Consider the following 12,921-nt stretch of genomic DNA (forward strand, 5'->3'; position numbering starts at 1 on the left):
CCGTTTTCAAATCGGGCAAAATCTTAACTAAAATTTCAAATTCAGATTGCCTAAAAAATTAGGCGGTCACGAAAACTCTTCTTCTCCTTCCCCTCGGCCTGCGAAAATTGAGGTCAGACCCAAAATATTGCGTAGATATTTTTAGGCTAGGATTGGCCAGTCGGACTATTAAACGAACTTTTCGGACAATTTTCAAACCAGACAAACTCTCAATTTCACCCAAACCCATTTTAGGCCACTCGAACCGGGTCGGGCTACTTTTGATTAGCTCTATTAGTGGCAAAGTGTCATGGCAATATTATGTCATAGACATTTCAATCTATCATCAAACTTGAAAAGAAAAAGAGCAACACAAAGTCAGAAGAGAGAGTGAGAAATGGAGGAGGCTAGGGGAGTGGTGAAGCATGTACTATTAGCAAAGTTCAAAGATGACATTTCACCTGATAAAATTGAAGATCTCATCAAAGGCTATGCAAATCTCGTCAATCACATTGAACCCATGAAAGCCTTTCACTGGTACCTCATTTCCCTTCAATTTTTTCAATTTCTTGTTATTTGCATTCCAATTCGTTGATATTGATCTGCCATGGAAAACCTAGGGTTTGAAATTGAGTATTAATTCTCTTAGTTTTGGTTGAATATCTTCAATTTGGAGTATGATCTATAGCTTGCAATAGTTTATGTGAATGCCCTGTTTGAAATTTGTGATTATTATCAGTGTCAGTGATTTTTGATTTGTAATTTACTAGGGTTCTTGTTTCGTTTCACTCAATTATTCATACATGCGATTTATATAATTTGATAAGAAATTAGATATGTAATGAATTTTGTGGAATGTCGTATTCGATGAAAGGTCAATTAGCTCCAAGCTAGAAATCTAAACCCAAAGAGTTTTTTATTTTTTATTTTTTAGAGAGCTACAAGGCCGGGGTGATATTCGATCCCAGGATCACCTGGAGGAAAACTCTAACCACTTGAGCTATCCCTCACTCTCAACCCAAAGAGGTTTGTGATACTACTATAAGAGATAGTGAAGTAGGAATAGCATTTATAGCCGATATACTGAAATGGATTTAAGGTACTCTACACCCGAATTTTACTTATCTTACTTATCCCGAACTTATCATATCTTATTTATTGGACCTTTTTAAACTTTACGGGTCTCAAATAATGGGTCAGTAAACCTTATTGTAACTATTAACCCATGTCTAATCCGAACTTATCAAGTCTTATCCAGTTATCATATATCATTTGAACTCATTGACTCTTATATCATCTTACCTGACTCTTATATTATCTTATCTTAGCTATTATAATAAGTGAAAATAAGGTGAAGAGAACAATGCTTAACAAGTTACAATTACAGTCAATTGGCTTAAAATTCTTGATACCTAATCTTCTTTGCTAGCTGGATTTTTTTTTTGCAATAATGGACTCGCTTGGAGGGCCACAAGGGTTGGTGTCTTCTAAAAAACTAGCCTTCTGACCCGTGCAATGCACGGGTTATTCATAAAAAATTGAATTGAAAGATGAATTAAGATATATCAATAAACCATTATGGTTATAACGTGTGAACAAAAATATGATTAAAAAATTTAATTTTTGGAATTGTAATTGAAAATGGGGATTAAATAAAGGTGGAGGGGTTAAAATTAAAGAGAGAAAAACAAAAGGTTGAATTGAAGAGGGGAGATAAAGATGAAGATGAAGTGTATATAGAAGATGAAGCATATAATTTTAATGAAAGAATTAAAGAAATATAGTGTAATAAAAAATTAATTAATAGTGTAAGAAGAAATGCGGCATTTAGGTTAGAGAAAAAGATATTGTTAGAGAAAAAGATATTGAAGTGTAATAGGATAGAGACATGTGTTTTCCTTGGTTATAGTTTTTAAATACTAAGTATAGATATAGATTAATAAGGTATACCTTGGTTGCTTCCTGAATGGCAAAGAGCCTCTGCAAATGCAGATAGCTCTCGAAGTTCTTAACAAGCTCACAAATAGCCTCTGAAAGGGGGAGTTTCCATGCTAGTCTATGATCAATAGCTCAATGCTCTTGCTGAAGTACTATATGGTGCCACTTGCTGCTCGGTTATGCAATATCTTTTTTTTTTTTGGCCCCTTAAATTGTTTTAGGCTATAATTGTTTCTAAGTTCTAGTAACATGATCTGTGCAGAGACAATAGGACATAGCTGGTAGCTCACAGCCTCACATCATAACATGCACATCAAATGTATATCATATACTTTGTGGATGATAAAGCTTAATTAGGGAAGGTTTATGTGTTGATTAATGTTACATTTTTGGGAGTATATAAAAGATTTAATGCTTTCCTCCAAAGTATGGCAGAGAGCCACCACAAAAGAATGAGAATACTACAAGACCTTTGCATTATAAAGGTAAAAAAAACCAATAAAAGTTAAAGCCGAGGAAACCATGGGGAAGTCCCTGGCATAGTAAACCAGAAAGAAAGCAACACCAATATTACTATGTGCTCAGCAGGTTAGAAGCCTGGTCTGTGCATAAGGCAGAGGGGCTAATTGTAGCGGAGAAGTATCAAGGAAGATTTTTCTATCATGTTCCTAACGATTCTTCTATGTGAATAGCCACATAAGTGGTTCTCCTTGGCCCCTAAAATATACACTAAGCCTGGAACTGCTTTGTGTGTGTGTGTGTGTGTTGGGGGGGGGGGGGTATTCAGCTGGCTCTCTGCATAGCCACACTCAAGTTTTAGCTGGATTGAACGCCTTTGATAATTGCATTATAAATTTGTTCAGCTTTGTGTTGCTATATTCATATACCTGCACAGGATTGGAATTGGGTCCTAATATATCTGCTGAATGATGTTGCAGGGGCAAGGATGTAAGCATTGAGAACCTGCATCAGGGTTTCACCCATATCTTTGAGTCCTCATTTGGGAGCACTGAAGGCGTTGCAGAGTATGTTTCACACCCGAAGCATGTTGAGTTTGCTAACCTCTTCCTTGCTCACTTGGACAAGGTACTTGTGATTGACTACAAACCTACAACTGTTCGTTGTTGAAAGCAACTGAAGAATTGGGGAGCTATGTACATCTTTTATATCTTTTGATAATTGCTGTAAGCCTAGATCTTTCTAAAGGGAGCCCATGGCGATTTATACCTATCGTTAAGGGCGTGTAAGCCATTATGTGCTTTATCAACCCTGAAGTTATTGGATTTGACTGAACTTCTATGAACCTTTTAGTCTTAAATTGAGCAAGAATAATGTCCTGAAACCTTGTTTACGTTTGCTTAATGTCTGCTAAATGTCCTGTATGGATGTGTTCCATTATTCCGAAGGATGAAGTAACTATATATGAAATTAAAATAATATTTTGAAAGACCAACCACCTGGTATTTCCACACATCTTTAATTTTACATTCCAGTATTTTATGTAGAACTTAATGACTACCCAATAATGCTAAATATTCTAAGCTCATTATCCCTTTATACTATCAAACTAAAACTATGATTACCAAAACATTAGTTGAAGCCTTAATGGTAAGTTGTGCCTTACTTGTATCTTGCTAAGCTAGTCTATACAAGTTAGATGCTCAGCATATCCCTAAGAAACTATGTACGAAGTATAAGAGCATCGCCAATGGTATACAAAAGGGACTTGCTTGCAAAGTAATTAAAATTGTAAGCATGTAGTTTACCATTAGAGTGAAAAAGTTGACGTAGCTTGATTTAGCTAAGCTACATTGCTTGATTTTTCTAAGATAACATCACCCACTAAAATTATGACTTGTGTATCATGAAAACCTATTTCATTTATTTATTTTTCTTCCAAACTACAATACGCAACTATTAACCATTGAAGCACTTTGAAGCTACAAAATATACTAGCTTGAATTATTGATGTGGCAAGATAAGCTTTAAGATTACCATTGAAAATGCTTGCATTTGTACTAATTTACAATGTACGTGTGATTGATATGACACATCTACATACATTCCCTTTGACTTCTTGTGAACTGATAAATGAAAATACTCGTACTTTTACATTTTCTATCTAGTGATTTTAGTCCATCTACCTATAAATTGCAATTTGAGATATAACTTACTGACAATTTCACATTTAAAAATATTGGATAGATGATTTCAACAATTTATAATCATATATGAGAAAGAAATTAAAGAGTCCTTATTTATTTATTTATATATGGAAATTGCTCTTAAAAAGCAACAATGACCTTTTAAATTGAGCCAAATTTATCATTGGGCATCATTCTCTTTTATCGGGTTTTAACTATATGATCCCTTTTTAATCGGTTTTAGTCGTTCTATAAAACTCGCTATTTAAGTCAATACTCAACAAATTAGGTTCGAGCTAGACCTTGGGTCTATTCAACACTAAAATTACGATAATCACAAAATACGATAAAAGAGTCAAATAAGTCAATCAATTTCATAAATTCCGATATCTCTCTGTAACTAGGTCAGCTTCAGCCTTCAGATGTCTCTCCAAAACCACACGTCATTATTAAGTTGGGTCATAAATCTCACAATCCATCTCCCCTAATACCCAAGGCCCAAGAACCACATTCTCTGCACCAATGAAACAATTATACCACTTAGGAAACAAAATCGCATACAAACCCTGATTACAAAAATAATAAAATAATCACACAAAATTCAAATTCAAAATCTTCCGCTCTCTCACACTCTAACGGTTAGTTTTACCCTGAACAAATCTCCTCTCTTCCATCGTATATAAAGTCCCCACAACTCACATCTCTTAGCCACCACCATTTATCATCGTCTCTCTTACATTGATTGATTCAATCCCTAATTTTCTCTCTCTTCTTCTTCTTTCATCTTCAATTTTCTGTTCAAGAGAACTTTCCAGAATCCATGGATTTCCAAACCTTCAAGAGACGTGACCTTCAATCTCTTTGCAAACTCAACAACATTCCTGCTAATACTACCAATGCTGCCATGGCTGATGCTCTCGCTTCGCTTCCTACTGTAAGTTTTTGCTTAATCTCGTTTTCTAGGGTTTTGTTTTGATTTGATATTGTTTGATTTGATCTTATGATGCTGTTGCTGAATCGTTATATGTTTTAGTTATTTGATGAATTATTTGTGAAGAATTTGTTATACTGGATTTAATTAAACCTAACTGTGGAGATGTTTGTGGTTTTTTGTTGATCGGTTGATGTTTGAGTAATCGATGAATTTGTGTGTTTCAAATTATATGAAACTGGATTTCAATAATTGTTAAGATTAAATTGAAATGAATGTGTAGATGTTCGAGGACTTATTTTTAATCTGTTAATAATCGTAAATCGGATAATTGCAAGTGTGAAGAAGATAACTAATCCAGATTTAATTTTATAAGCATTAGTTCAATCGTTGGATTAAAGTAATGTTATGTTGATGGATAGTGTAATAGCAGATGGATGTTTGTAATTTCAGAGCTGTTCGAGTATGTAGATGTTGAAGATGATTAATCTGGAATATCAGTAGTTTTTAGTAGCAAGTTGATTTTTGAATTGTCAGAATTAGTGGTTTGAATCAAATGATTTATGATGTTTAATACGGAGTATTCTGGTGTGTTGCATACATTTCATGCGTTCAAGTTTCAACTAATGAATGCAGAAAGACTAATTTTTAAAATTAGGCTTTTATACAATGTCTTCTCTTTGTATATTGTTAGTGTATGAATGAAAACATGTCATTATAATAGGAATTCGGAGCTGTTAAATGTAATAAGTTGATATTGGATTGTCAGCTTGCTAGAAATGAAATTAAATCCTGATCTAAGTTAAATTAAATTTGTAGTAAGGATTTTTATTTTTTTTTTATTGCAATTCAATATATATTTTCTTTTATTGAATCTAATTATAATTCAATGGTGCAGGTTGAAGGACTAGCTGAATATTTGGCAAAACCAGATTCTGAAACCCAGGGCTCCCCTGAAAGATCAGCGATCAACTCATCTTACGCACCCCGGACCACAGCCACAAGAACTCGCTGTAGTACAAGGACTAGAGCGGTGGAAGGAACTGATGCAAGGAAGACTCCGGCAACGCGAACCACTCGGAAGAGAGCATCTCAGGAAGCCTCAATCCAGACAAATATGGAGAAGAATATGGAAGCTGAATTTGAGGCTGAAAAGAAGCAATCTGAAGTTACTGACAACAGTGAGCTTCCTGGTAATGGTTTTTTTTTTTTTTTTTTTTTTTGAAATTTTTAGGATTTTATTTACTGCTATTGATCTCTGAGAGCCTAAATTTTGTTTCTAATTCTTGTTTAGGAGGTGAGATTAAGGAAGTTTCAGAAGTGGTTTCCGGAGTTAGTGAAGAAATTGAAGGACAAAGTGAACCCCAAAAGGATGTAGAGCAGCAGGTCAATGATGGGCAAGAAGTCATTGATTTGGATGCACAAGAAGAAGCTACCGAGATGTCGAATGACAGTAAGGTGGACTTCCACAGCCTCAGCCGAAGGGACCTCCAAGCTCTGTGTAAGAGAAACAAGAAACCTGCCAATACTACCAATGCTGCAATGGCTGCTTCGCTTGAATCCCTCGAAGTTGTAAGTTTCTTTTGCTGCCATACCTTAATTTGGCTGTTAATTCCTAAACCATTCTTCTAATTTTTTGTATAGCTGACTTTTGGAGGCCAAAATGACTACGTTTTATCTCTAAACTTAATAAATTTTCTGATTGTTGCATTTTTATAGGTTGAAGGTCTGCAAGAGTTACTGATGGGATGTGACACTCAAGTACCAAGCTCCCCTCTGATGTCAGGAATTACTTCATCTTGTGCTCGTCGATCACGTACCACAATGAAAATCAGTAGAGAAGAGCCACCGAGCTCCAAGCTGATAACAAAATCATGCCGCGTTTCAAGGAAGAGGATCGTAGAAGAAACAGACCAAGGAAAGAATGATGTAGCTGATCAAACTCCAGCTGCTCCAAGTACTCAGAATGAGGAAGGTGGTGCAGTGCAATGGGATATCTCTAGTGTTGAGATTTCTGAAGTTTCAGTTTTTTCTGAGAACAATGATGATATCAGTAACAGTAAGTACCTACTCATTTCTGAAGATTGTGCAGTATCAATTGCGGCGAAGATAGTGATTGCATGTGTTAACATATGATTCTGATTTCCGTTTTAACCTGTAGGTAACAACGATCTTCTCAATGTCGAGAATCTGACGGAATCAAGTGATCTTGTGGCTAAAGTAGACAATGAAATTGTTGTTGAAGAGGAGAGCCATGAAACTTTGGAGGTAACTGAAGCAGTGGTTGCTGAAGATGAGAGCCATGAAACTTTGGAGGTGACTGAAGCAGTGGCCAACGTTGCCATTCAAGACGAGGACCTGAAATTGGGTTCTGCTGATAGTGAATTGGAAACTATCACGGTTCAAAACTCTCAAGACAGCCAGCTCGAGAACCTGGCCAGTGCTCCTGTTTCTGCTGCAGAGAGCCTCGATGAGAACCTTGCCATTACTCCTGCTGAAGGTCAAATGCCCAAGGATTTTGCTTGTCAGTCTACTACTGAAGCTGATCAAGTCAACGAGGATAGCAATTCTGGAAACACCAAGCTTGAAAAGGCGGTCACATTTACTTTTGATTCTGATGTACCTGAACCTGCAGAAGACGAGGTGTCTGAAGAGTTTAATACTGAGTTTACATCAGCTGATAAGCCAAGTCTGGAAACCAATGTGGAAAGTGAAGGTAGTTGTACAGAAGATGAGTCTGACTGGTCTGAATACGAGATGCCAGAAGATGACGAGGTGTCTGATCTACTGAGCATGGAAGCCAACGTGGACAGTGGATCTGAAAAAAGCCAGCTTGAGAAACTAGACATAACTGCTGATTCTGCTACAGACTGGGTTGAAAAGCCTGAAGTTAGCCTAGCTGAACTTCTTGCCAACCAGTTCGACACTGAATCAACTATTCAAATTCGTTCACGTGTTCCTACAGAAAGTAAGACACCTTTGAACCATAAAAGTCTGAGAAAATTGAAGAGGATGTACAAGGAGAAACTACAAGTGAGTTTTAAGAAATTTCTTTTTGCCTTTTTCTCTTCAAAAAGTTTATTTACCTATGAATACTGACTTCTATTATTGTCAAATTGCAGGAAAAAACATTGGTTGAGGGAATGGTGAAATTGGACTTGGATGAGACTGAGGTCCCACTGGCCAATGTGGATGAAAATTTGCAACAAGGTATATTACTTTAGCCTGTTTACCAACCGTAGATGGATATGAGTAATTTCTAGAATTGAGACTTACAGTAATGTCATGTTTTTTTTACAGGAAATGTTCCAGTTTCTCAAGTGATGCCTGGTTCTGATGAAGCCAATGAGGACGATATTGAAGAATCAGAAGAAAACACCGTTGATGAGACAGGATCCGAGAAAGACAAGGAGGATGTGATTCAGGAGACCCTAGAGATTAATTCTGCCATCGAAACTGCAAAACTCTGCCCAGTTGACATTCTACCGGACAATGAAGTTGTATCTGAAGAAGCAGTAGTTGGTGACATTGATGTTGTCCCATGTCCAACACTTACACCAACCAAATGTTCAAGCATGACTGAGAAGCCATTGTCGGTTAGCATGGTTACACCAACTAAATCTGCCTGCAAAACTCCAATGTCAGCTGGAAGGAAGAACCGCGTTATGGATGTCAACAAGGAGAACATTGACAGTATCAGTAAAACCGAGCCTGGAAAAATCAAAGTTGCTGTAACTGAAAGTGGAAAAATTCTTTCTGCTTTGAGCATGGGGATGCTGAAAAAGGAATTCAAAGGGCTCCAGCAGTCCGAGAAGAAGAAAAAAGCACTGCAGTCGCGTTCTGATAACCAATACCTCTTAGCTAGCCCGTGAACTGAAGACCTGTGTTTTAGTCCTGCAAGTCTGATCAATAGTTGGAGGTTAAATCTTTGGTTTTACCTGCTTTTAGTTTTTATTATGATTTTCTCAATGGCCCAAATGTGGGTATGTTAAATCTCTTTTTGTTAGATGATAATAAACTCGATATCTTTTATAGAAATTCTTAAATGGACCTGGTTCACACTAATTTATTGTGGACCACTAACATTAGAGAAAGTATGGTTGTTTTATTAACAAAAAAAAGGGTCACTATAATTTTAAAAAAGTCACTATGTTGAAATAAAAATCATTTTGTTAATATATAGGCGTAAGTGGATATTTTTGTAATGAAATATTTTATATACTAATCAATATGAATAATAAAGGCTACTATGCTAAAACTAGTGTAATAACGTCGTATTTCAAGTTCACAATATTATTAAACGTTGTAGTAGTTTTAATAAAGGTTACTATGTTAAAAATAAGGTTACTATGTTAAAAATAATGATCACTATATTCAATATAATATCAGTTGCGTGTGTATAGATTTCGGGTCCACAATAATATTATTGTGGACCAGGTCCACGCAAGTGTTTTTGTATCTTTTATATAGTAAATGATAATGCAACAAATTTAGATGGATGGTAAACATTTTCTGATCGAAAGCTGATCTTTCTTTAGTAAATGAATACTTACCTTTTGGCTCAAACATCATTAGACCTGGTTACAATCCAAATGATGGGATTGTGTACTTTTATAGTGCTCTTATGAAATACGGAGTAAAAGATTGTATACTACGAATGGAGGACGTATGAACTTATATCCCAAGTTTGGATCATTTTTTTCGAAACTTATCTCAAAGTTAGTAATGAAGTCAAGTGGTAGACTGATTAATAAGATGATGGTAATTTCCTATCATTTTCAAGATTCAAGATTTTTTGTATCTCAAATTTAAGAGTTTTTTAAGCGATGTAATTGAAAAAAAACTAACATTACAAATATAGAAAAACCTTATTCTTAGGAAATTTGACATTTTAAGGTCAATAAAACGCTAAAAAAAATAAAAAACAGAGTTTCATTATATTTCTCGTATATAAGAGTATTTTAATTTGTTTATTTGTTTAAGTATTATATAATACGGGATTACGGGCTATCTATATACTACAAATGTTATGTATGGGACTATGGAGTATGACATATAAAACCCTACTTCGTATAAGCCTTGGCCCTGAATCCTAACTTTCTCATACGAAGTATTACACAGGATTTTTTTGATCAGCCCTCCTTAGTTGATAACTCGTCACCGGAAGATCGGCTTTTCTTCGCCGGAAAACCGCCATCCTCTTGCTTCTCAAAGCAATCATCTTAGTTTTCCGGCCACACTGACACACCATTGTTCTTCGTTCCAATGTGTCAAGCATAATCCACCGCAAACCCCTGTTCATCTGCATCTTCAAAACCCCATAAATCCATAATCGGTAATTTTTCTTCCTCTCATTCTTTTTCTTTATTATATACGTTAGATTGTATCAAAATATGAATTATTATGAATTGAAACATTATATACAATTGAATTATTATGGATCATATTGGAAAAACTTAATTAGTCTTTTTTTTTTTTTTTTTTTTTTTTTTTTTTTTTTTTGTAATGAGGTATCAAAATATGTGAAGAATTATTGATTTGGTTACAAAATTACGGTCACTCTTAATCTGATATGATCAATGATGCACAATGAGATGTATATTTTGCTTAAATAAAGCAGAATAAATCATGATTTGTCTAGAAAAAGCACTTAAATTATACAAAAATTGAAGTATAATCAATCATGAATTCAAACTCAAGAAAATACTGTTTGTTGATGATTTTATGGTACATTTTTAAATTTGTGTTTTGGTATCAATTTATTTAATCTGTCAAGCTCAACAGAGATGGCTTCACTTTGGTGTAGCAGTTGCACTCGACGTCAGCCGGTTGAGACTACTTCATTGGGTTTCATGTGAGTTTACTTATGCTCTTAAACTCTTAATTTCTTGTGTGCTGCACTTGTCTGTTTCCATGGTTATCGATCGTTGTAAAGAACTCTTGTGTACATGTATCTGTTGGCATCGGGATATATGTTACTCGGACTCTTTATTTTAGAATTTAGATCAAAGTTGTAATTTGGTGTACAATTTTACATGTTTTAGACCTCGAGAGCCTCCTATTGTAAAATAAGGAGGTGTTATTTATTGGTTGTGTATCTTATTCCGTATATTCTTCTTATGGTACATAGGTTTCTTATAGTCCTAACCAGGCTAAAAGCATTTCTAGTATGCTAGTGCATTATGAAAAATGTAATGTGATTGGTTGATTGAGTTTGTTTCGTATTCATGTATTTGGACCTCTTAATTTGCCTAGATACTTAGCTGATGAAATATTGAAATCTGATGGGAAAAAGTGAAGCTTCAGTTCGCATTATTATTGTGTTCACTAATGATGCTTCAATATCGAATTTGAGAAACATATTAGTGCATTTGTTACTATAAATGTACTAATATAATGAATGTGTTTATTTTTCTCGGTTTAAGGGTGAAAAGAGGGGGGGGGGGATATTACTTTGTGGCTCGAGCAGCAAGTGTGAGGATTTAGTACTGTATTTTTATGACATAAATAGAATTATGCAGAGTTTATGTTTTATTGATGTCCCGGACCTCTTAATTTGCCATGATATTGAGATAAAGTGAAGAATTATGTGTGTTGAGGTTGGGGTGCTCCCATAGAGTTTGAGTCATGTATTAGACTATTAGTGCAATCGTCACCCTTTTATGTATACTGAATTAATTGGGTTTGTTGTTTGTATCCTCATTATATCTTAATTTTGTTTTTTGTTTTTTTGTTTTGTTAGATGTTTACTATTTGTGGGAAGGTCATTGATCAAGTTATATATTCAGACGACGATGAGCCCAGCTATGTCAACAATACAAGAGGAAAAGTAGGGGCTGATGCTAAATCTGAGAATGGAAACATTCTGTCCACTATGACCCAGGGGATGGATGCTGAATAACTAATTCAGCGTGCACCAGGTGAGGCTTTTTTGTCCGAAATATTTTCTTCTTCTATCAATTATTTAAGTGTACCCTTATTCCCTTAATTCACATCTTTCTCTGGTGTGTGTTATGTATGATGCAGCAGCCAGACATGCAGAGACAATCACTGCAGGCCTGCTCGAAAAACCAATGCCTGTTGGCTAGCTAGCCCTTTAACTGAAAACTTCAGCAATGTGCATGTTTGGTTAATGATGTATTAGGAGGTTAAAGCCATCTCTTGCTAGGATTTTTTCTATGGCCCAAATGTGGTTGTAGTGTAAACTCAAGATCTCTCTTGTTTCTTTTTCTCCAGTAAAAAAAATGCTGGGGGTTTATCTTTCATTTTTCGACACAATAATCAGTAGCAATTACGTCTTCCATTTGATAACAAATACCTTCAATCCATACTCTGGCAGTCTAGTATAATAATCAAACTCAATCACTTTAAGCACAGTAAATGTGTGATACAAAGGTTTTTCTTGATTGTGCTTGCTTTCTCTTTTGCTTCATAGAAACCCAAACTATATGTGCATGACATTCAAATTTTGCTACATTTTTCTTCCAGCTTGCAATACAAACATCATGATCAATTTCACTCCAATCCAATAAGCAATTATTGGGTCCAAATCTAAAATTGAATATTACATGCCCAATGCAATTTTTAAGAATCGGAAAATTTGATGACAATGAATGTAATATCTAGGTAGAGCCATTGAGGGATAATCAATTGAATGGGATAACATCAACTATAATGTTAGGTGCGCTCAATGACATGTCTACATTAAATTTGTCAAATTATAACAAAATTGTTAACAATTTGAATAATTTAGATTTGATCACATGTTAAAAATTAAAAATAGAGTATTGAAAAAAAAAAACCCCAGAGATTCGATTATATGTTGAAATAACTAAATTTATACCAATCGTACAATATATAAGTATTAAAATACATATAATAAAAAAAGTAAGACAACATTTTACAAATTCGATCGTATGTTGAAATAAG

The 12,921-nt window shown here is 35.0% G+C and overlaps 2 protein-coding genes and 1 long non-coding RNA gene across 3 annotated transcripts; all 3 read left to right on the forward strand.

The window, feature by feature from the left end:
• Positions 1-293: 293 nt before the first annotated feature.
• On the forward strand, positions 294-3,390 carry LOC110692989 (stress-response A/B barrel domain-containing protein HS1-like). Its single transcript, XM_021870080.1, has 2 exons — positions 294-516; positions 2,856-3,390. Exons 1-2 carry the CDS (start codon positions 377-379, stop codon positions 3,043-3,045), a joined length of 330 nt encoding a protein of 109 aa, XP_021725772.1. The 5' UTR covers positions 294-376; the 3' UTR covers positions 3,046-3,390.
• Positions 3,391-4,322: 932 nt separating this feature from the next.
• On the forward strand, positions 4,323-9,030 carry LOC110692991 (cytadherence high molecular weight protein 1-like). The gene is made up of 7 exons (XM_021870082.1): positions 4,323-4,995; positions 5,891-6,185; positions 6,287-6,564; positions 6,712-7,051; positions 7,154-8,025; positions 8,115-8,202; positions 8,293-9,030. Exons 1-7 carry the CDS (start codon positions 4,882-4,884, stop codon positions 8,862-8,864), a joined length of 2,559 nt encoding a protein of 852 aa, XP_021725774.1. The 5' UTR covers positions 4,323-4,881; the 3' UTR covers positions 8,865-9,030.
• A 1,045-nt stretch (positions 9,031-10,075) lies between these two features.
• Positions 10,076-12,537, forward strand: LOC110693125. The gene is made up of 4 exons (XR_002505558.1): positions 10,076-10,327; positions 10,777-10,846; positions 11,735-11,912; positions 12,019-12,537. It is a non-coding gene; the product is annotated as an uncharacterized LOC110693125 (long non-coding RNA).
• The last annotated feature ends 384 nt before the right edge of the window (positions 12,538-12,921 follow it).

The sequence above is a fragment of the Chenopodium quinoa genome, unplaced genomic scaffold (assembly GCF_001683475.1).
Source record: "Chenopodium quinoa cultivar QQ74 unplaced genomic scaffold, ASM168347v1, whole genome shotgun sequence".
Lineage (NCBI taxonomy): Eukaryota > Viridiplantae > Streptophyta > Magnoliopsida > Caryophyllales > Amaranthaceae > Chenopodium > Chenopodium quinoa.

What these genes read in the sequence shown, in the direction of transcription:
- LOC110692991 (XM_021870082.1), top strand. Translation starts at nt 4,882, where the DNA reads ATGGATTTCCAAACCTTCAAGAGACGTGACCTTCAATCTCTTTGCAAA. An exon ending in TGACAACAGTGAGCTTCCTG is followed by an intron (nt 6,186 to 6,286) that starts GTAATGGTTTTT and finishes ATTCTTGTTTAG; the next exon opens with GAGGTGAGATTAAGGAAGTT. An exon ending in CGCTTGAATCCCTCGAAGTT is followed by an intron (nt 6,565 to 6,711) that starts GTAAGTTTCTTT and finishes GCATTTTTATAG; the next exon opens with GTTGAAGGTCTGCAAGAGTT.
- LOC110692989 (XM_021870080.1), top strand. Translation starts at nt 377, where the DNA reads ATGGAGGAGGCTAGGGGAGTGGTGAAGCATGTACTATTAGCAAAGTTC. An exon ending in CCCATGAAAGCCTTTCACTG is followed by an intron (nt 517 to 2,855) that starts GTACCTCATTTC and finishes ATGATGTTGCAG; the next exon opens with GGGCAAGGATGTAAGCATTG.